The following is a 22,758-nucleotide window of genomic DNA, read 5'->3' as shown; positions in this document are numbered from 1 at the left end:
AGGACGGTAGTACCTCCCTGGGCGGTTGCTGTCTACCAACCTACTACCTGTAAGAGCAGCACTTGTTCCAGGCATTTTCTTTACAAGATCTGCTTGCATCTGCCTTGCCTTCTCGCAAATCGACTCAACAACACTATCTCCTGCTAATTGCTTTTCGGTGATCCACAAAACGAACAACTTCTCCATATCTTCCATTATTGGTGATCTCTGTTTGGTTAGCAAATTTACTTCTTTTGCCACATCAACTTCCTTGATTTGTTCTTTCTTTGCCAGGATAGAAGTGATTGTTGATTTGTTTTCTCCATACATCCTGGCAATTTCTAGCACTTCAACATCTCACTCATACTTTTCAACAACTTCTTTTTTAAATTCCATCATGTTTCTCACTTTCTTTACCAAATGAACTTTACTAGGAATTTTCTTTGGGGCCATGGTTACTTATTTCCCAGTTGCACTTGATTGATAACTATGAAAATCAATGAATTATAGCAAAATGTTAGGATGAATGAGCAGAAGCTTCCTCACTCACCCAGAGACAAAGCCAGACTGATGCACTCACGGCTGGCAGCGGCAGGTTGACCTGTACCACATGGCCGATATGTGAAATAACGGTTGATAACCGAGTTGGCCGATCAGCGGAACGGCTGATAATCGAGGGTCCACTGTACCTGGTTACAAAGTGTAGGTTCGATCAAATCGGAGGTGGCACAGCAATCTACTACTCGAATAAGCTTGAATGGATCAAATCTACCTGCACATGGGATGAAATTGGGGAATATACGTTTGTAAAATTCTAGTCCAAAAACCTAAAAAAAAAACCATAACAGTTGGATCTATTTACAGAGTACCTCGCTCAAATATTTACATATTTAACAAAAACCTAAGAAACATGATAACAGACTCAGAGATGAATAAACGCCACTAGTTTTATTATGTGACCTCTAGGCTCTTAATTCTGCCAATCCATAAAATCATCTTGTTTCTCAATATTAACCAAATCTGCCAAAACATCTGCTAATTAGTCTTATCATGTGACCTCCTGGCTTTTAATTTTGCCATTCCATAAAATATTACCACCTGCACCATTACTTGTAAGGTAGATTTTCAAATACGATTGTAAAACAGCTAGCCACTATTCCTTGTTAGTTTTAAGTATAGTTACTATGTACTATTATCTTATCTAGTTTTAATTAGTTACTATGTATTAGGATTCAAATACGATTGTAAAACAGCTAGCCACTATTCCTTGTCTAGTTTTAAGTATAGTTACTATGTACTATTATCTTATCTAGTTTTAATTAGTTACTATGTATTAGGATTCGTTTGCCTGAAATGCCTGGGCATGATAGTGGCTATCTTTGTGTTTAGCAAATCAAAATTGTAATTACACATTGTAACCTTTACAAAGAAATAAACTTTACTACCTGATACAGGTGACTTCAACATCAACCTCATCCTTGAACACAATCCACAAGTAACTGAATTCAACAACATTATGAGCAACTGTTTACTCCTACCATCTATAACCAAACCAACAAGAATCACCAAGACAAGTGCCTCACTACTTGACCATATCTGGACCAACACCATATCTCCACTAAGAGCAGGCATTATCACAGATAACTCCTCAGACCATTATTCCACCTTTCTCATAACAAACTTATGTAAACTCCAAAAGGACATGAGTAAGATCTCTTTCCGACTACATGACGAAACATCAGTAAACTGAGCTAGCACCTAGCCTTGATATTGAAGAATGTGTAAAAACAATTTTTGCAAAAAACCCAAAACCTGTATAACAGACATTGTCCAATAAAAACAAAAAAAAAACAAAAAAAATCACAGCCAAGAGACTAAACAGCCCCTGGCTTTCAAACATCAGCCTCACTTCCATTGACGAAAAACATGTATACGAAAAACAATACAGACTGGGTCAGATTACTAAGGAACAGACGAAACGTTACTCATCGACGCTTACGAATCTAATATGAAGGACCAAAAAAATGTATTACAAAAACAGATTTTTTGTTATAAAAGGGGATACAACAAAGACATAGAAAACCCCCTCTGAAATTCTAGGATCTAGGGAACTGCCCCCCAAAAAAGTGCTTAACCTAATGAACTTCTCATCCTGCCGATGGATACTGACAGCAAACTAAATGTCTTTTTCTCCATTGTAGGAACAACAATAGCAAGCAAAATCCCAAACTCAAACACACAACCAAAAAACTACCTCACTGGCAACTACCCAGATACTCTGTTCCTAGCCCCAACAAACCCTACTGAAATCTCTCTTATCAAAACACTAAAGAACAAGGCAGGAGACCTAAATAGCTTATCACCATTTATGTATAAAAAGCTTCTCATTTGTTGTCACCCATTATTGCAACACTTGAACAAGTCCAGTGAATCTTCAACCTTCCTATCTTTACTCAAGACAGCTAGGGTTACACTAATCCACAATGGTGATCCTTTTGATTTAAATAACTATAGACCAATATCAAACCTACCCCTTCTATCTAAAATCTTTGAGAAAAAATACACAAGCAAATTTACTCCTACCTTGTATCCCACAACATACTTAACCCCTGCCAGTTTGGATTTAGGCCAAACAAAAGTACAAGTGATGCAATTTTACATATGCTCAAGCTTCTGTATACAGCGATAGAAAAAAAGAAAATTCCATTGGGCCTCTTCATAGACATACGGAAAGCATTTGATGCAGTTGACCACACTCTCTTACACCTAAAACTTGAACATTACAGGGTCAGAGGACACTCGCTCGATTACCTAAAGTCATAGCAATAGACACCAGTATGTATACACAAATGGAGTTTCCACCACACAACCTGTTCTAGTTGGATTCCCCCAGGGCAGTGTCCTTGGACCACTACTATTTCTCATTTACATCAGTGACCTCCCTAATACCTCCAAACAACTTAAACCTGTACTTTTTGCAGATGATACTACCTGTATCTTCTCTCCCTCAGACCAAACCATACTTAGAAACACTAAACAATGAGCTGCTAAAAATATCCACTTGGATGATGGCCAACAAACTTACTCTCAATATTGACAAAACTTACTTCATACTATTTGGAAGCAAAGTGGCAAATATTCAGCTAAACATATCAATAAACGGTTCCCCCATTTCAAGACACACTGACAGAAAATTTCTAGGGCTCCACATTGACAGCTGCCTTAAATTTCAGACACATACAGCATATTTCCCCCCAAAATCTCCAAAACAGTAGGTATCCTCTCTAACATATGGTACTATGTACCCCAAATGGCACTTCTTGCTCTTTACCACTCTTTCATCTACCCTTACCTCGCCTATGGTATTTGTGCATGGGGTTCAACCACAGCAAATCACCTTAAACCTTTAATTATACAACAGAAAGCTGCTGTGAGAATGATTACAAACTCCTGTGCCAGGCAACACACCCTCTGCCTCCTATTTCTAGGAGGCAGAGGGTGTTTTTTCCTGAGGCTGGGATGAAGGATATTGTTAGCTGTCTGGACGACATCATGAGAGGTAAAGGGAGCAATCCTATTATGTCTCGGTGCTGGAGGCAACGATGTTGGCAGATGTAGGAGTGAGGACCTGATTAGCAGGTATAGGTCAGCAATAGACATAATTGGGAAGAAGGGCAGGAACCCTGTCATATGTGGTATTTTGCCAAGGAGAGGAGTTGGAAGTGAATGGTTGTCCAGGGCAATTTGTGTCAACTACTGGCTGGACAAATACTGTAAGGAAAATGCGGTAACATTCATTGACAACTGGGACCTCTTGTATGGCAGAAATGGCATGTATGCCAGGGATGGGGTTCAGTTATCTAGGTTTTGGGTGGGGGCACTGGCAACTGTAGTGGAGGGAGCTGTTATGGCTTTAAACTAGGAATAGTTAGTGGTATGGGTTTTGGCAGGAAAACAGTGAAGTCCCAGTGTAGTAATATTATGAGTTCTAGGGACACTAGTAATAGGCAGAATGAGGTGGATATTGGAAAACTAGTGGCATTAGGTGACAAGGACAGTAATAGGTTTAGTGGAAAAACAGAAATGAGCAGGAAGGGTAAAGAGAAAGGAGGGTCTTTAAAAATATATTATGCTAATAGTCGTACTGCAAGGAATAAGTTGGACAAGTTGATATTAGTTGCTAGTGCAGGTAACATTGTAAACTATGCTGAAATAAACACCTTATAACATGTCAGTCACACATTGTAAACTCTGCAAAGAAGTAAAAATTTGAATTTGAAAATGTTGCTTTGCTCAGACTACAACAGCACATAAAGCCCTCAAAACAATTTGCCTTTGGCATTTTAGTTCCCTCTTACAACATGCATAGCTTACTGAGGAAATATTCTTTTCCACCAGCAATCCTACCATTGTGTAAAAAAATGTATACTTTCTTTCAACACATCGGCCGGATCCTACTGAGGTGGGGTGGCCCGAAAGGAAAAACAAAATTTTCTACTTTTACATTTAGTAATACAGTGGAACCTCGGTTTTCGTATGCCCCGGTTTTTGTAAGATTTGGTTTTCGATGAGTTTTTTTTTCATCAAAATTTTGTTTTGGTTTTGTAAATCCGCTTGGTTTTCATAGATGTGATAATGGTCCGGCGAACCTAATGCGTCCACCTGCCTGTGCTCACACAGAATGTGTGGACCAGAATGTGCCCTCGAGAAGGATTTTGAAGGGTTTAAGGCTGACTCTGACGACCCTACGCCTATTGTGGAAACTATTGTGTCTTTGGGGAAGGCCATGGGGTTGGATGTGAGTGGCCAGGATGTGGAAGAGTTGGTGGATGACCACAGGAAAGAGCTAACCACTGAAGTGCTGCAAGACCTTCTTCTAGAATAGCAAGAGACTGCAGCTGATGAAATTGCTTCAGAGGAGGAGGAAAAGAGAGGGGAGAATGTGCCTTCTTCAGTGATTAAGGACATGTGTGCAAAGTGGAATGAGTTGCAAAGTTTTGTAGAGATATCACCCTATCAAAGCTGTTGCAAGTCATGTCTGCAACATGTTCAACGACAATGCCTTGTCCCATTTTAGGCAGATCTTAAAGAGTTGCCAGAAACAGAGCTCTCTGGACAGATTTTTGTATGACAGGGGTCCAGTCACTCTCAAGCTGGTTCTAGTGCCAATAAAAGACAAAGAAGGTAAGTAACCCCAGATGGGGTCTTGATGCCTGAAGTCATTATGGAGGGGGATTCCCCTTCCTAACAGTAACCTCCTCCTCCTCCCTCTCCCGTCCTCACCGTCTTCCACACGCCAACAAGAGTCTTCATTAAAGGTAAAAGTGATCTTAAATGTTCTTTATCCATTTCATTATTTTTTTTTAACCAGCCGTATCCCACCAAGGCAGGGTGGCCCAAAAAGAAAAACGAAAGTTTTTCTTTTTAAATTTAGTAATTTGTACAGGAGTTACTAGCCCCTTGCTCCTGGCATTTTAGTCGCCTCTTACAACATGCATTGCTTACGGAGGAAGAATTCTGTTCCACTTCCCCATGGAGATAAGAGGAAATAAACAAGAACAAGAACTAGAAAGAAAATAGAAGAAAACCCAGAGGGGTGTGTATGTATATGCTTGTACATGTATGTGTAGTGTGACCTAAGTGTAAGTAGAAGTAACAAGATGTACCTGAAATCTTGCATGTTTATGAGACCGAAAAATAAGACACCAGCAATCCTACCATCATATAAAACAAATACAGGCTTTCGTTTTAAATTCACTTGGCAGGATGGTAGTACCTCCCTGGGCGGTTGCTGTCTACCAACCTACTGGCTACATTTCATTAATCATTTTATTTATTTCTCGTTGTTTTCTGTATGTAAAACTATAGTTATTCTCTCTAAAATGTATTTTTTTGTTAATATTTTTGGGTGTCTGGAACGGATTAATTGATTTATATCATTTCTTGTGGGAAATATTGCTTCAGTTTTTGTACAGTTTGGTTTTTGTCAGACTTTCTGGAACGAATTAATCATGAAAACCAAGGTTCCACTGTACAGTCATAATTTGTTCTGGTTACATTCCTGAAACTGAACTACTAATGATTTCTACAATTGTGGGCTGAAAAATGGGGAATGGGGGGGTGAATAGGGTTGGGTATTTCCAGGCGAACTATAAAAATTGACCCCTACCTCGCCTTCCTTTCCCTACAGATTTATCATGCATGTACAAGCATATATATACACACCCCTCAGGGTTTTCTTCTATTTTCTTACTAGTTCTTGTTTATTTCCTCTTATTTTCATGGGGAAGTGGAACAGAACTCTTCCTCTCACCTCTGATTCACTCTCCACCTCGCTGTTTATAGCCTCAACACTATTTTCTGCCCCACAGTGCTGTATGACCCTTGTCGGTTTAGCGCTTTCTTCGATTATAAAAATAATAATACAGCTTTAATCTGAATCTGGAAAATTACTAGAGAAGTTTAGAACACTAAGGAAATTTTGTCCAGAAATATTTTAAAGTGATTAGTGTTCATGATGTTACTAAACTGCATCTAAGTTGAGGTAAATTAGTAATTCTTTTCAAGTGGTGCAATCATAGGAGACTCACAAAAAATACTGCTAATATCAGAAGATTTTGATGTGGAGAAATGACAAAGAAATGGGGGTTATTTCAGGTGTACTTAATTCACTTAAAAGGCCAAAACCTTTTAATTTGTAATTCCTTTTTTTCTTTGTACTCTATAACATAAAATTGAGAGTACCATTAAAATATTGCCCTTAACCCTTAAACTGTCCAAACGTAGATGTACGTATGACCCAAGCAGGTGAAAATGTTCACCTGTCAGTGTGATTGTGACTGTTTGAGTACTGTTTCAGTAACTAATATTAGTGTCAGAACAAACATTGGCTATGAAATCACAAAAACTGTTATAAATTGTAATTATCAGAACATAAAAAAATATATAAACTAAAATAAAAACGAAAAAAAGGTATATCGGCAACAGTTCTGCAAGCGACAGGAGCCGATGTTGCTGTCTTGCACCAACTTCACAGGCTTACTTCTCAGTAAGTACTGACCCTAATTTTTTTTATTCTATAACATGTAGAAAAATGCACTCTTCACTTAAATTATTTTTTTTTTTTAAATATTCGGAGCGCTATGTGAAAGAATGTAGATCTATATTTGAACAGTTTAAGGGTTAAACATATAATGCATTACAGTGTGCAGTGTTTTTCCAGTGGATGATTTATATCTGATTTTTTACTGTAGGTTCCACCATCAGCCAGACAAGAGGAACTAAGATGTTGCTCAAATCGTCCTCCTAGGAGTCCTGCACCAGATTATCCTAATTCTCCAAAATCCCCCCACAAACCTTTCTCTTACTCAAACCCAAATGAAGCATCATTTCCCTCACAACTGAATAGAGCTGCCACGCTGTCTCCAACATCCAGTGTTTCTTCACATCGCCTTATGGCTGCATCTCTTACACTGCCTGCATCTCTTACACTGCCTGCATATGGTGCATCCTCAAATAAGAACATGCCACTAAACTGTGCTTCTAATGCCCCCCAAATCCCTTCTATGATTCAGGTTACTCCCCCCATTGTTCCCCCCAGCAGTGCCAAGCCCCACTATCCTGCCACCCCTACCACTCCCATCTCTACTGAATATCCAGACTTAAATGAGACTGATCCAAATTCTGCCTTGCTTGACATATTGTATAACATAAGTCCCCCAAAAGGCTGGCGTAAAGAGTACGATGCTCTCACACAGATGGTATACTTCTACAACACAGCCACCAAACAGCGGGTAAGTACAATATTGACAATTTTTAGTACTGTAATTGTTAGTGTAGTATTTCAGTTTGTATTTACAGTGTTAGTAAAATCAAATACCTTTGTTTTCAGAGATATACATTTCAGCTTAATAAAATAAGAACTTTTAATATTGTATGTTATGATAAAAGTGGAGGAAAATCGTAATAGTTACCATGGAAGTTACCTATATGCACAAAAATAATTTTAACTACTTTTGGCTCCTACCTTCACTTTTGCCTCTTTTCTTCTCTGTCCCCCCTTTCTATTCTTATCTCACCAACCACTCCCTACTTTATACTACTACTACCTCTACCACTACTACTTCCACTTCCTGCCTTACCTCTACTGCTACTACTCCTACCTCTCTTGTCCCCTCCCTGCCAGCTGGCCTATATTTACTGCTTCCTTCTTTCCCTTCTGTCAGTGTGACTTTGTAAATGGTTCAAGATGGACCAAAACATCATCATAAACTCCTCTCTCTTATGTGCGGGTTATTTGTGTATAATTTTAACAATGTTGATGAGAGAGATGTAACCATAATTTTGAGAGGTATTTGCACATAAAACTGGACAAAAAAGTTTGTGTGTATTTTATAACTGCTTTAGTGTCTTGCTTACACTTTCTATTTTTAAAAAGTTAAGTTGCTTATGTACTTAGTTCTTTAAAACATAAGATTCTGTAATGATTCAGTTTATTTATACAGTTCATGCCACAATTTTAGGTGTTTGGGAGACTCTAATATTCTTAAATGATAAAAATTTCTGTTACTTGTTTGTTTTTATTGTGTTTTTCTTTCTGCATGAATTATCTTCTTTCTTTGATATTGTCTCCTCTTGCAAGTGTGGGTTATATTGTGTGGATTGGTTGTACTTCGTCATCTGTGTGTTTTTTTTTTTTTTGACATAAATTATTAGTTCTACTGTACAGCCAGCCCCCAAATTTGTGAGGGGTTAGGCTTCTAGAGGCCTCGAAAATTTCAAAGCAGCAAATAACACAAAATTGAGTGCATAAAACTTAGTAAGGCTTTGGGTTCATATTATGTTTCAGAGAGCATATCTTTTTAAATATTGCTTTATTCTGGTTATTATTGACATTCATTAGAACTAATGACTAGAAAGAAGTGAAATTTAGGCATTGGAAAGCCAGTGAGCACAATTTGAATGTAATCATATTGTTTGTTTTCATTAAAACCTAAAAAATTGTGGACTGAGAGAGCCTACAAATAATCACATTTATTTGCAGGTTGTCCATCAATAAAACTGATAAGTAAACTACAAGACTTTGGAGGCCAACTTTGTATGCACTCAAAATTTTGAAGTTTACTGTTTGTCCATTTCACTATATCTGTTTCAGATTATTTAGAATTAGTTGTGTGCCCACAGATTTCTATACAGTTCTTTGGCTTCTTTTTGTTCTGTAACTTGATACAGTGTAATAGAAGGGGGGATAGTTATGACAAAAGATTTTTGTTCTTAATGTTTTGTAATGCTATACCAAGTTGTAGACATTACTATGTAATTTTTTTATATTCATGGGGAAGTACTAAACCCACAAAAGTCATACTTAGGATGAATGAGAAGAAATTAGGTTCAGATCAGAGCAGGTGAGGCAAGTCCAATTCTTTGAATCAAAACCTCCTCATTGGAGTCCACGAATCTCTCTATGGTATTAGTACATTAAAAAACAAGTGTTCTTGCAGCATCATTGGTCATTCATCAGTTATTTTTGGCTAGATATTATATCTTGCTCTTCCTTGGGAGCAGTGAATTTCTGTATTGCAGTAGTCCGACAAATTAATATAATAATATTTGTATCATAAGTGATATTTCTTAGGAGCAAATTGCAGTCAGCCCACAGACTGGTGATAAGACCATATAATGTTTCAGTCTGTTCTGGTTCATTATCAGTCCATGAATTACTGTGACTTTTATTCTTCCTTGGAGTCAGATACTGCTGTATATTTTGATAGGCAATACTACAACACAGGAGTGCCCCATTTATACAACAGGTTAGGTTCCAGGCTACTGCTGTAAAGCAAAAATCGCATTAAAGCAAATAACTTTCACTTGCATATAAAAGCCTGATAACATGCTTACAATATCCTATATTAAGTGAGCAATATAACTAGGCCTTAACCCTTTCACTGTCGGTCGTATTAGTATGACTTACAAGCCAGTGTTGGTGGTGTATTAATACCCCAAAATTCTAGTGGCTTCAAATCTAGTGGGAGAAAGCTGGTAGACCTACATGTGAGAGAATGGGCCTATGTTGTCAGTGTGCGCAGTATAAAAAAAATCCTGCAGCACACAGTACAAAATGAGAAAAAAAAAAGTCCAACCATGTTTTTGGTCTGAAATGCTGACTTTGAGGTGTATGTATTTTTGTATGGTATTTGTGGTTGTATTCTCGTTTTCTTGGTCTCATTTGATAGAATGGAAGATATATTACAGAAATAGAAATGATTTTGACTAGTTTCACAATGAAAAGTACTTGAAACTGAGCTCAAAGTAGCAGAAATGTTCGATTTTTGCCGATGTTCGAGAGTAAACAAATGACATCACTGTTCAGTGTGTGTCCAACTGGCCAGTCTGATACGCAGTCACAAATGGGTTGACATTATTTATACAATTATTACAATAATGCAGTACTCTGCATAACAGTAAAAATTCAAAATGGAAACCAAGAGTAATATAAGAGGGGCCTGGAGACATGACTAAGGAACAGGGAAAATGTTATTTTAGTGCCAGGAATGTCTGCATTGTTTATTCTGGACCCTATTTTGAAATTGGCATCTTTGAAAAATTGTGTGCAATTGGCCAAATTGTAGACAGCCTGTACTGTCAGAACACACAGCCTAGCCGTCTGTTCTGACTAGTTCATATTTTGCGGCATTTAAGTGCTGCCCTCTGTAGGCTCACCCAGGTCAGTGGGAGGCTGAGCCCATTCGGTCTCACTCCTAGGCCGACCGACTTGATAGGCACAAGTGCTCCCCCTTCACGGACTGGCTTGCGGTCATTCCCTCACACTGCCCGTTGTGTACTCACTCCTATCCAATTAAAGCCAAACTAGTCCACGGCCATATCATTGCTACCTACGCTACCTTCATCGGCACTAAACCACTGTTCAGCAGCAAGAACAGTAATAACAAAATTGCCAATTTCTGACCACTTTATTGGGTAGTTGAAATCGATATATAGGCGATTTCTTGTACACAGTCGATAGAACAAGTGGAGTTCTAGCAAAATAGGTATGAGTTTGGTAGACTGGAACAATGGAATTGGCTGAAAATAGGGCTCAGTGGGCGAAATCACTGATGCGTATATATCGCCGAGACCGCTAACTTTGCAAGAGCATAATTCTGTAAGTTTTCCATCAAATTTCATACTTCTGGTGTCATTACCATCAGGAAAGGGTTTTCTAACATTTCATAAGATAAAATAATTTTTATTTTTAAATTCTTCGACACTGAGAGCAAGTTTGTGAGCAGGGGTCTCAACAGTGAAAGGGTTAAAAATGCATGTACAGTACCCACATTACGTACCTTAAAATATTTTCATCCTTAGCTTATAGCTAGTAGTGAATATATTTATTGTAGGAAGTCTGAATAAATGAACAATGGTTATAATTGAAAACCACTGTATTAGCAAAACACTGTAAAGTGGGGCCTGCCTGTAGTTGTTTTATCAGGTTTAGAAGGGGATATGTTAGGTGTGGTATTACTCTGGAGGGCTTTGATCATCTTTATCTACAGTAATTTTCCATCTCTTTAGTACAGTGCATTCCTCATGTCTTGAAAATATAATAATTTAATATTTTGCAAATTGCTTAAACATACCAAACTTGAATATGGCATGGATGGTAAACACAATTTTGTATTAATCCTTTTTGATAGTGACATTGATTTTTTTTTTTTTTTTTTTTTAACAAGTCGGCTGTCTCCCACTGAGGCAGGGTGACCCAAAAAAGAAAGAAAATCTCCAAAAAGAAAATACTTTCATCATCATTCAACACTTTCACCTCACACATAATCACTGCTTTTGCAGAGGTGCTCAGAACACAACAGTTTAGAAGCATATACCTATAAAGATACACAACATATCCTTCCAAACTGCTAATATCCCGAACTCCTCCTTTAGAGTGCAGGCATTGTACTTCCCATTTCCAGGACTCAAGTCCGGCTATATAAAAATAAGCGGTTTCCCTGAATCCCTTCACTAAATATTACCCTACTCACACTCCAACAGATAGTCAGGTCCCAAATACCATTCGTCTCCATTCATTCCTATCTAACACGCTCACGCACGCTTGCTGGAAGTCCAAGCCCCTCGCCCACAAAACCTCCTTTACCCCCTCCCTCCAACCTTTTCGAGGACGACCCTTACCCCGCCTTCCTTCCCCTACAGATTTATACGCTCTCCATGTCATTCTACTTTGATCCATTCTCTCTAAATGACCAAACCACCTCAACAACCCCTCTTCAGCCCTCTAATACTTTTATTAACTCCACACCTTCTCCTAATTTCCACACTCCGAATTTTCTGCATAATATTTACACCACACATTGCCCTTAGACAGGACATCTCCACTGCCTCCAACCGCATCCTCGCTGCTGCATTCACAACCCAAGCTTCACGCCCATATAAGAGTGTTGGTACTACTATACTTTCATACATTCCCTTCTTTGCCTCCATAGATAACGTTTTTTGTCTTCACATATACCTGAACGCACTACTCACCTTTTTTCCCTCATCAATTCTATGATTAACCTCATCCTTCATAAATCCATCCGCTAACATGTCAACTCCCAAGTATCTGAAAACATTCACTTCTTCCATACTCCTCCCCAATTTGATATCCAATTTTTCTTTATCTAAATCATTTGATACCCTCATCACCTTGCTCTTTTTTATGTTCACTTTCAACTTTCTACCTTTACACACACTCCCAAACTCATCCACTAACCTTTGCAATTTTTCTTTAGAATCTTCCATGAGCACAGTATCATCAGCAAAAAGCAACTGTGTTAATTCCCATTTTGCATTTGATTCCCCATAATTTAATCCCACCCCTCTCCCTAACACCCTAGCATTTACTTCTTTTTCAACCCCATCTATTAATATATTAAACAACCATGGTGACATAACACATCCCTGTCTAAAACCTACTTTTACTGGGAAGTAGTCTCCCTCTCTTCTACACACCCTAACCTGAGCCTCACTATCCTCATAAAATCTCTCTACAGCAATTAGTAACTTACCACCTGTTCCATATACTTGCAACATCTGCCACATTACTCCCCTATCCACTCTACCATATGCCTTTTCTAAATCCATAAATGCAATAAAAACTTCCCTCTCTTTATTTAAATACTGTTCATATATATGCCTCAATGTAAACACTTGATCTACACATCCCCTACCCACTCTGAAACCTCCTTGCAATCCTACATTCTGTCTTACCTCTAATTCTTTCAATAATAACCCTACCATACACTTTTCCTGGTCTTTCTTTCTTTCAACACACCGGCTGTATCCCACCAAGGCGGGGTGGCCCAAAAGGAAAAACGAAAGTTTCTCCTTTTACATTTAGTAATATATACAGGAGAAGAGGTTACTAGCCCCTTGCTCCCGGCATTTTAGTCGCCTCTTACAACACGCATGGCTTACGGAGGAAGAATTCTGTTCCACTTCCCCATGGAGAACTTTTCCTGGTATACTCAGTAAACTTATTCCTCTATAATTTTTACAATCTCTTTTGTCTCCCTTCCCTTTATATAAAGGGACTATACATGCTCTCTGCCAATCCCTAGGTACCTTCCCCTCTTTCATTTATTTCTTAAACAAAAATACCAACCACTCCAACACTATATCCCCCTCTGCTTTTAACATTTCTGTCATGATCCCATCAGTTCCCTCTGCTTTACCCCCTTTCATTCTACGTTATGCCTCACGCACCTCCCCCACACTCACATCCTGTTCTTCTTCACTCCTAAAAGATGGTATACCTCCCTGGCCAATGCATGAAATTACCGCTTCCCTTTCTTCGTTGACATTTAAAAGTTCCTCAAAATATTCTCTCCATCTACCCAAAACCTCCATCTCCCCATCTACTAACTCCCCTACTCTGTTTTTAACTGACAAATCCATTCGTTCTCTAGGCTTTCTTAACTTGTTTAACTCCAAAAATTTTTCTTATTTTCATTAAAATTCCTTGACAGTGCCTCTCCCACTCTATCATCTGCTCTCCTTTTGCACTCTGTCACCACCCTCTTCACCTTTCTTTTACTCTCCATATACTCTACTCTTCTTATAACACTTCTGCTTTGTAAAAACCTCTCATAAGCTAACTTTTTCTCTTTTATCACACCCTTTACTTCATCATTCCACCAATCACTCCTCATTCCTCCTGCACCCACTCTCCTATAACCACAAACTTCTGCCCCACATTCTAAAACTGTGTTTTTAAAACTATTCCAACCCTCTTCAACCCCCCCACTGCTCATACTTGCACCAGCCCATCTTTCTGCCAATAGTTGCTTATATCTCACCCAAACTTCCTCCTCCCTTAGTTTATACACTTTCACCTCCCTGTTGCTTGTTATTGATATTTTCCTCTTTTCCCACCTACCTCTTACTCTAACTGTATCTACAACTAAATAATGATCTGATATATCAGTTGCCACTCTATAAACATGTACATCCTGTAGCCTACCCATCAACCTTTTATCCACCAATACATAATCTAACAATCTATTTTCATTACGTGCTATATCATACCTTGTATATTTATTTATCCTCCTCTTCATAAAATATGTATTACTTATTACCAAACCTCTTTCTACACACAGCTCAATTAAAGGCTCCCCATTTTCATTTACCCCTGGCACCCCAAAATTACATACTACTCCCTCTTCAACATTTTTGCCCACTTTAGCATTGAAATCCCCAACCACCATTACTCTCACACTTGGTTCAAAACTCCCCACGCATTCACTCAACATTTCCCAAAATCTCTCTCTCTCCTCTACACTTCTCTCTTCTCCAGATGCATATAGGCTTACTATAACCCACTTTTCACATCCAACCTTTATTTTACTCCACATAATCCTTGAATTAATACATTTGTAGTCCCTCTTTTCCTGCCATAACTTATCCTTCAACATTATTGCTACTCCTTCTTTAGCTCTAACTCTATTTGAAACCTAATCCCATTTATTCCTCTCCACTGAAACTCTCCCACCCCCTTCAGCTTTGTTTCACTTAAAGCCAAGACATCCAGCTTCTCATTCATAACATCCACAATCATCTCTTTCTTATCATTTGCACAACATCCACGCACATTCAGACATCCCACTTTGACAATTTTTTTCTTATTCTTTTTAGTAATTTTTACAGGAAAAAGGGTTACTAGCCCATTGTTCCCGGCATTTTAGTTGACTTTTACAACACGCATGGCTTACGGAGGAGAGATTCTTATTCCACTTCCCCATGGATATAAAAGGAAAAGTAATAAGACCAAGAACTGTTAAGATAAAATCAAAGAAAACTCAGATGAGTGTGTATAAATAAACATATACATGCATGTGTAGTGTGACCTAAGTGTAAGTAGAAGTAGCAAGACGTACCTGTAGTCTTGCATATTTATGAGACAGAAAAGACACCAGCAATCCTACCATCATGCAAAACAATTACAGGCTTTCATTTCACACTCGCTTGGCAGGACGGTAGTAACCCCCATGGGTGGTTGCTGTCTTCTATTCTAAGCATCATGCTTTACACTGAAAAATTTAAAAGTTCATTACATGCTCTTTTCTGAAAAAAAAGAAAGGTTACTGAACTTGCTGATTTCCCAGTTCATCATGTGGAAGTCTCTTAAGTACATAGAAATATGATGCACCCATTACATGTTTATACACCTACCATCCGACTTACGACCTGCTCGACATACGACGACTCGACTTACGACCATGTTTTTTATGCCAAATTTCTGGGAAATGAACAAGTGTTTGTGTTGTACACAGTGTGTATCCTAAACCTTAAAGTATAAAATACAGTACTAACAGCATAAAAAGTAAAGTAAAACATGAAATACCGAAATAAAACAAGAATATAAAGTCATTACAAAAGTGTTATGTTGATATTCAGTAGTAAAGTTCGACTTACGTCCATTTCAACTTAGGACCGGTTTCTCGGAACCGAACTCGGTCGTAAGTCGGATGGTAGGTGTATTTATTTACGATCACTATTTTTACTCATTTCTCCCTAAATTTTTATTATATGATGTGTAGGGACACAAAAGCATCTGGGGGGTTTTACAGTCTCTTAATTTTCCCTGTACTACTTTTTCATCATAAAATGCAGCAAATAATTTTGAGTCTGAATCATAGTAATGTATGTACATACCGGTATGTACTGGTAGATTAATGTTTTTGTAAAATTTTGGTTCTGGTTAAGTGACAGTCAGTGTGTACTGGCTGTCATTCCAAAATTTTTAGGATGCTTGGACAGTTAAATTAAATTAAATTTTTATTTCTTTGCATAACATAGAATGTGTGATTTAGATGTTATAAAATATTGGTAAGTAGTGATGTTTTACATGTGATTATTTAAGTGTTGCTCCCAGATTAAGAGTCTTTACACATATATCCCGCACATAGAAGAGAGGAGCATATGATGACATTTCAATCCGACTTGGACCATTTACAAAATCACACTAACAAAAAGGAGAGCAGGATGGGTAAAATGCTCCAAACTTCAGAACACCCATGACCTAACCTGATTCCTCCTTTTTTCTTCTCCCTCTTCCCCTTTTCTCTTTCCTTTTTCTCCTTTGGGTTGCCTTTCTTCTGCCCTGTGTATTTGTTCCTTATTTATTTATGTATTTATTTTTCCCCCTTGGTGTTCTTGCTCTTATCCTCTGTGGGCACCTAGCTCCCTTGCAGTGGCCCTCTTTCCTAGTATTGACTGGCCCCTCCTCCTCTTACTACCTCCCCACTGCTACTTCCTTCCACCTATACTACTACCACCACTACTACTACTACTATCACCACCTCCTGCCTATATATACCCATCTTGCTCTCCTTTTCGTTAGTGTGACTTCGTAAATGGTCCAAGTCAGACCGAAACGTCATTGTAAGCTCCTCTCTTCTACGTGCGGGTTATTTGTGTATCAGTCCAGTCACGGTATTGTCCCTTTTTTTGTTATTTAAGAGTCTTGCTTGTTTTGCTCAGACAAATCTTATTATAAATTCTTTGAACTAGAGAAAAAATGTAATGGCAGATATCTTTAGTTCAACAGGTCTTATTGACAATATATAATAAATTCAGTACTTGAGCATAATTGTGTCAGGTTTCTTGGACTATGAAATCTTAATTTTGATAATTATTTGGGATGTTAATGAGAGAGAAATACACACACACACAAAAAAAAAAAAAAAAAAAAAAGGGGGAAGATGAATCCAATAAGAAGTTGGATAATCAAAAGTAGAGAGAGTGTAATATTAATACCTAAAATGCTGAACTTTGAGAGGCCTGAAAGGTTTCTTTAGAAGTTACTTGATCAGTCATTATTTTTCTTATATTACAAACAAACTGTATTTTATAAAAATGGGTACAGCATACAGTGGAACCTTGGTTATCGACTGCCTTACTTGTTGAACAAATCTGTTTTTGAATGAGGAATTCAAGAAAAAAATGTCCTGGTTTTTGTATGTTCTCTTGGTTGTCGACCAACAACATGAATGGCTCGGGTTATGTGCTCACCTAAGAAGTGCTGAAACGCAATCCTTCAAGGCTAGTAGGGGTTGGTTTGATAATTTGAACCCCTTCGATCCCATAAAATTACGGCTTTGAAGCTAGTGTTGGTCCTTAACCGACTGTTGCGAGCCCCTTTCTGAAACTGTCATTCTGTGTCGCAAAATTTTTGGAAAAAAAAAAATTATTTTTTCCTATGAAATGATAGAGAATCTTTTTCTGATGGTAATGACACCAAAAGTACGAAATTTGGTCGAAAACTCGCGGAATTACGCTTTCACAAAGTTAGCGGTCTCAGCGACATATACGCATCAGCGATTTCGCCGAATTGGAGCCCTGTTTTTGGATAATTCCGTTGTTCCAGTTGATCAAACTCATAGCTATTTCTTTAGAACTCCATTTTTTCTATCAGTTGAGTACAAGAAACTGCCCATTTACTGATTGGAACTACCTAATAAAGCGGTCAGAAATTGGCAATTTGGCCATTTTCGTGCATATTAAAAAAGATGCCTATTTCAAAATAGGGTCCAGAAGAAACAATGTAGACATTCTTGGCACTAAAATAACATATCCTCTGTTCATTAGTCACATTTCTAGGCCCCTCTAATATTACTATTGCTTTCTATTTTGATGTTTTATTCATACAAAAAATACAAAATTTACTGTTATGCAGACTACTGCATTATTGTAAAAATGGTATAAATAATATCAGTGCACTAGTGAAAGAATATTAGACTACCCAGTTGACGTGTATTGGACGTGTGGTGTGATTTGATTACTCCTGAACATTTGTAAAAATCAAACATTTCCGCTACTTTGAGCTCAATTTCAAGGTCGTTTTCATCATGAAACTAATCAAAATCATCTTTTTTTCTATAATGTGTTTTCCATTTTATCACATGAGACCATGAAAACGAGAATTCAACGATGAATACTATATGAAAATACACTTCAAAGTCTCATTATGCACTGCATGCTGCAGGTAGGCCTACATATGAGAGAATGGGTCTGCGTGGTCATTTTGTGCAGTATAAAAAAAATCCTGCAGCAAGCAATGCATAACGAGAAAAAAAATTGCGACCTTGTTATTGGTTTAACCCTTAAACTGTCCAAACATAGATCTACGTTCACATGCGTAGTGCTCCAAAAGTAGATCTACGTTTTTTTACATATTTTCAAATATAAAAAAAAAGTCGATCAAAGCTTTTTTTAAATGCTTTCAAATGTAAAAAAAAAAGATTACGTTTTTTACATACTTTCAAATGTTGAAAACACACAGATCTATGTTTGGACAGTTTAACCCTTTCAGGGTCCGTCCCGTAGATCTACGGCTTTACGTTCAGGGTCCAAACCGTAGATCTACGCCATGAGCTCAGCTCACTCTGATAAACTGTGAGTGGTACATTTGGGCCTAGATATGAGAGAATACATCTATGTGGTATGTGTGCACCACATAAAACAGATCCTGCAGCACACTGTGTATAATGAGAGAAAAAAATGAAATCATGATTTTTCGATTAAAACAGCAACTTTGCAGTGTTTTTTCGTATGTTTTTTATAGTTGTATTTGCGATTTCTTGGTCTCATTTGATAGAATGGAAGACATATTACAGAAATAGAGATGATTCTGATTGGTTTTAGCACTGGAAATGGCTTGAAACTGAGCTCAAAGTAGCAGAAATGTTAAATTTTTGCCGATATTCAAGAGTAAACAAACGACCTCACACGTCTAATACACGTCAGCTGGTGGGTCTAATATACATTCACAAATATGGTGATGATATTTATACAATTATTACAGTATTGCATAACAGTAAATCTTCTATTTTTTGGTGTGAATAAAAATTCATTATGTGAATAAAAAATCAAAATGGAATTTATTTGTAAAGCCTCAAAACATAACTAATGAACAGAGGAAATGTTAGTTTAGTGCCAGGAATGCCTACATTGTTCATTCTGGACCCTATTTTGAAATTGGAATATTTTGAACTTTGTGTTAAATTGGCCAAATTAACAATTTCCGATCACTTTATTTTGTAGTTGAAACAGTTGACTTGGCGATTTCTTGTGCTCAATCGATAGAATAGAAGTAATACTAGTGAAATAGCTAAGAATTTGGTTGATTGGAATAATGTAATTGGCCTAAAATGGGAGTCAAAGTCGGCAAAATCGCCGATTCGTAAATATCGCTGACACGTCAAAATTCGCGAGAGCATAATTTCGTCAATTTTCCACCAAATTTCGTACTTTTTGTTTTATTACCTTCACAAAAAGATTCTCTACGATTTCATAAGAAAAAATAACAAATTTTTTTTTTTAAAATTCTTGGACACTGGTGCGTGACTCCAGATTTGGGCCTTGGACCCTGAAAGGGTTAAGGGTTAAAACAGTGACTTTGGGGTGTATTTTCGTATTGTATTTATGGTTGTACAGTGGACCCCCGCTGAACGATCACCTCCCAATGCGACCAATTATGTAAGTGTATTTATGTAAGTGCGTTTGTATGTGTATGTTTGGGGGTCTGAAATGGACTAATCTACTTCACAATATTCCTTATGGGAACAAATTCGGTCAGTACTGGCACCTGAACATACTTCTGGAATGAAAAAATATCGTTAACCGGGGGTCCACTGTATTTTCGTTTTCTTGGTCTCGCCTGATAGAAAGGAAGATATATTACAGAAATAGAGGTGATATTTGAATGGTTTACCAGCTAAAAATAGCTAGAAATTGAGCTCAAAGTAGCAGAATTTTGACGATGTTCAAGAGTAAACAGAATACTGCACACGTCCAATACACGTCAACTAGTGGGTCTGATATGCATTTACGAATGTGCTGATATTATTTGTACAGTTATTCAGTAGTCTGAATAACAGTAAATTGTTTATTATTTGTGTGAATAAAAATTCAAAATGAAAGGCAAGCGTAATATAAGAGGGGCCTGGAAACATAATTCATGAACGGCCCGTATTTTGAAATTGGAATTTCTTGATTTTTGTGTGAAATTGGCCAAATTAGTAATTTCTGATCACTTTTTGTGTAGTTGAAATAAGTAAATGGGTAGTTTTTTGTACTCAGTCAGTAGAATAAAAGGAGTTCTAGCAAAATAGCTATGAGTTTGAGCAAGTGAAACAAGGGAATTGGCCCAAAATAGGGCTCAAAGTGGGCGAAATCACTTTTGCGTAAATATAGCCGGTACTGCTAACTTTGCAAGATGGTAATTCCGTAAGTTTTCCATCAGATTTCGAGCTTTTAGTTTCATTCCCTTCAGAAAAAGGTTCTCCGTCATTTCATAAGAAGAAATATTTTTTTTTTTTAAATTCTTCGACACTATGAACAAGTTTGCGAGTAGGGGTCTCGACACTTAAAGGGTTAAGAAAAGAAACGACATTCATAGTGTAGCTAGGCATGGGGAGGCTGCCAGTACTGACAGAAGCTGTTGAAAAGTATGTTACTGAATTCCAAGAGTACATAGAAGCTGAGAGGTTTATCCCCAACAAGTGTTTAACTCTATAATAACCAGTTTCCCTGAATCCCTTCACTAAATATTACCCTGCTCACACTCCAACAGCTTGTCAGGTCCCAAAAACCATTTGTCTCCATTTACTCTCATCTAACACGCTCACACATGTTTGCTGGATGACCTCTACCGCTCCTTCCTTTCCTTGCAGATTTATACGCTCTCCATGTCATTCTGCTTTGAACCATTCTCTCTAAATGCCCAAACCACCTCAACAACCCTCTTCAACTCGCTGACTAATACAGTGGACCCCCGCATAACGATTTTAATCCGTGCAAGAGGGGTAATTGTTATGCGAAATAATCGGTATGCGAATGAATTTTCCCCATAAGAAATAATGGAAATCAAATTAATCCGTGCAAGACACCCAAAAGTATGAAAAAAAAATTTTTACCACATGAAATATACATTTTCCCACACACAAAGAGAAGGATACATGCACAATAGTAGAGTAGTACATGCACAGTATATATTGTGCATGTACTAGTCTACTAAATGAAGAATAAATGACACTTACCTTTATTGAAGATGCAGCAATGACTGATGAGACACTGTGTCCTGGGAGTGCCTTTTCCTCCTGAGTAATGTAGGTCCTGTTTGGCATTTTCTTCCAGAACAGGCCTTATCACACTGTGTATGCCACTACGATTCTTAAATCTCTCAAACCAACCTTTGCTGGCTTTAAATTCACCAATATGAGCACTAGTTCCAGGCATTTTTCCCTGTTCACCTGGGTGTTAGTCGACTTGTGTGGGTTGCATCCTGGGAGACAAGATTAAGGACCCCAATGGAAATAAGTTAGACAGTCTTTGATGACACTGACTTTTTTGGGTTATCCTGGGTGGCAAATCCTCTGGGGTTAATTGTTTCTTGGTATTCTCAATAAGCCACACCAACAACGGTGCTACAGCAGCAGCAGCAGCAGCTGACGGTGGTACAGCAGCAACAGACGATGCTACAGCAGCAGCAGACGATGCTACAGCAGCAGCAGACGATGTTACAGCAGCAGCAGACGATGCTACAGCAGCAGCAGCAGCTGACGGTGGTACAGCAGCAACAGACGATGCTACAGCAGCAACAGACGATGTTACAGCAGCAGCAGACGATGCTACAGCAGCAGCAGCAGCTGACAGTGCAGCAGCAGCAGCAGCTGTACCACCAATAGTAGCGATGGTTGATTGGGGTTTATTATACAACCTGGCCAGCTCGGAGACACGCACTCCACTTTCATACTTATCAATGATCTTTTTCTTCATCTCTATTGTAATTCTCACCCTTATTGCTGTAGGGTTGACACTAGAAGCTTTCTTGGGGCCCATGGTCACTTATTTTCCAGAAAAAGCACCGAAAACACTGTAATAATACGAAATATTCCGATTGTATGCTTGGATGTTACCGCGGAGGCTGGCTGGTAAACAATGCCACCAGCGGAACATGTGAGCGTGGCTCAGGCCGCACATTGGACGCGTCTCGGACGAAAATCGGTGAGCGGGTTTTTAAGCGGTATGCGAGGCAAAATTTTTGCGATTAAAACAAGCGGTATGCGGATTAATCGCTATGTGATGCCATCGTTATGCGGGGGTCCACTGTACTTTTAGTAACTCCACACCACCGCCTAATTTCCACACTCCGAATTCTTTGCATAATATTTACACCACGTATTGCCCTTAGACAGGACATCTCCACTGCCTTCAGCCACCTCCTCG

The 22,758-nt window shown here is 38.2% G+C and overlaps 1 protein-coding gene across 4 annotated transcripts in view; it reads left to right on the top strand.

Moving 5' to 3' along the window:
- The window catches only part of LOC128698737 (uncharacterized), a 110,235-nt gene that overhangs the window by 34,035 nt on the left and 53,442 nt on the right, over positions 1-22,758 (top strand). For all 4 annotated transcript variants that reach the window (XM_070097753.1, XM_070097752.1, XM_070097755.1 and 1 more), the window contains one exon: positions 7,233-7,772. In XM_070097753.1, coding sequence (XP_069953854.1) covers positions 7,233-7,772 — 540 coding nt within the window. The remainder of the gene's footprint in view (positions 1-7,232; positions 7,773-22,758) is intronic.

The sequence above is a fragment of the Cherax quadricarinatus genome, chromosome 59 (genome assembly GCF_038502225.1).
Source record: "Cherax quadricarinatus isolate ZL_2023a chromosome 59, ASM3850222v1, whole genome shotgun sequence".
In the NCBI taxonomy this organism is placed as follows: domain Eukaryota; kingdom Metazoa; phylum Arthropoda; class Malacostraca; order Decapoda; family Parastacidae; genus Cherax; species Cherax quadricarinatus.
This window is presented reverse-complemented; position numbering and strand designations above follow the sequence as displayed.